A 1526-nucleotide genomic window follows, 5' to 3' on the forward strand; every position below is an offset into this window, starting at 1 on the left:
CTACTACTACTAACAATATAATAATGATGATGATAACAGTAATAATAATTTTAAAATAATAATGATGATGATGATGACGATGTCTCGCTGACCTGAGGAAGACGAGCAGCCAACTGGACATCTGTGAGGCCCACTGTAGCACAAACTGCAGGTACTGGCAGCCCCGGGGCGTCATGTGCACGTGCAGGGTGGGCAGGTGAATCATGAGCAGCTTGTGCATCAGCGCCAGGCTGTCCACCACACACAGTGACGTCATGTACACCTGGGGCGGCGCCACCGGCCACTTCCGCCGGATGTAGAGGGCGCTGAACAAGTTGCCGGGCAGTCCGAGGAGACAGAGGAGGCCGGGGTAGACCAGGCCCAGGTAGAAGGCCGTCTGGTAGTACGGGCTGGCCTCTAACCGGCTCCACGCGGACACAGAATCGTTGTGGGCGGAGCCTCGAGGCTGTTCCGACATTTCCGGTTTGTGTTGGTCGTCAGGGCAGCTCGTCTGCTTCGTCTGCTTCTAGTGGCTAGTTCTCTGTCCTGGGACAAAGCAGCAGGCTCTCTTTTATCTGTACAAAAAACCCAGAAAAAAGGGATTGGGAATAACAGGTGGGGGGGGGAGGGGGGGGGCTCACTGCTTCCTAGACAAGAGGGTCAGAGGTCAAAGGTCAGAGCTGGCTGTGGGAGGACATTTGGCGCCCGTCTCTGGTAGGTCAGAACCAGCGGCGGTGAGAGCCGCGAGAACCCCACACCCCGACCCCAGCTTTGGGGGGAAAGTTGTCTCTATAACCAAACAAATATACACACCAATGAAACCAAACTTCTCCTATAGGTAGTGCAATGTCCACTTTTGGTGTCGGTCAAGATTTCTGGAACCTCCCGGAATATTTTCGGGATAGCCGGCTTGTCCTTCAAAGCGACCACATATAACAAAGAAAGAAGTAGATTCTCTCTAGAGGTAACTGAAATGTTCCCATTCTTCAACCCAAGGATAGATTTTCTCAACAAATATAGACGATTAGAGATCATTTTCAACAGACAGACAGACAGACAGACAGACAGACAGACAGATCATGTCGGTTGGGTAAATGCCTCTACCATTGCCCAGTCGACTGACTCGAGTGACAAACAAACTGTTTCGTTTTTTACAATATTTCTGGCTAACGGAATCACGAAATCAATTGTCTGATCTGAGAACATCACCAGTCGTCAACAACAAAAATGTTTATACAACTAAACTAAAAATAAAACATCAGATTCTAACAAAAGATGAAATAAACAAATCAATCACAATTCAAACGTCTTCCAAAGCAAAGTTTTCTAAATGTGCGCTCATATGACTTGACACAGCTGAGAGCGCCGTAAAACTCTTACCAACTCAAAGAGTATTGTCATACTCACCAGCAGCCCTATCTACAATATTTCTACCCTATGTGTCTACCCCGCCAGAAAACGCCGCATTCTCTCCCCGCGAGACACAAGCAACAGGCAGGAATCTTGCTCCAAACGGGAACCTTCTCTCTCTGTCCGCGCGTGCGTGG

General features: G+C 49.0%; 1 protein-coding gene across 1 annotated transcript in view; it reads right to left on the minus strand.

Moving 5' to 3' along the window:
* The window catches only part of LOC118477848, a 4904-nt gene extending 3378 nt beyond the window's left edge, over positions 1 to 1526 (minus strand). Inside the window, exons 1-2 of the mRNA XM_035970309.1 lie at positions 1387 to 1526; positions 93 to 554 (exon numbers count right to left, since the gene is read on the minus strand). Of these exons, the coding sequence (XP_035826202.1) occupies positions 93 to 457 (365 nt within the window). The 5' untranslated portion in view covers positions 458 to 554; positions 1387 to 1526. The remainder of the gene's footprint in view (positions 1 to 92; positions 555 to 1386) is intronic.

This window comes from Aplysia californica, unplaced genomic scaffold, assembly GCF_000002075.1.
Source record: "Aplysia californica isolate F4 #8 unplaced genomic scaffold, AplCal3.0 scaffold00251, whole genome shotgun sequence".
NCBI lineage: Eukaryota > Metazoa > Mollusca > Gastropoda > Aplysiida > Aplysiidae > Aplysia > Aplysia californica.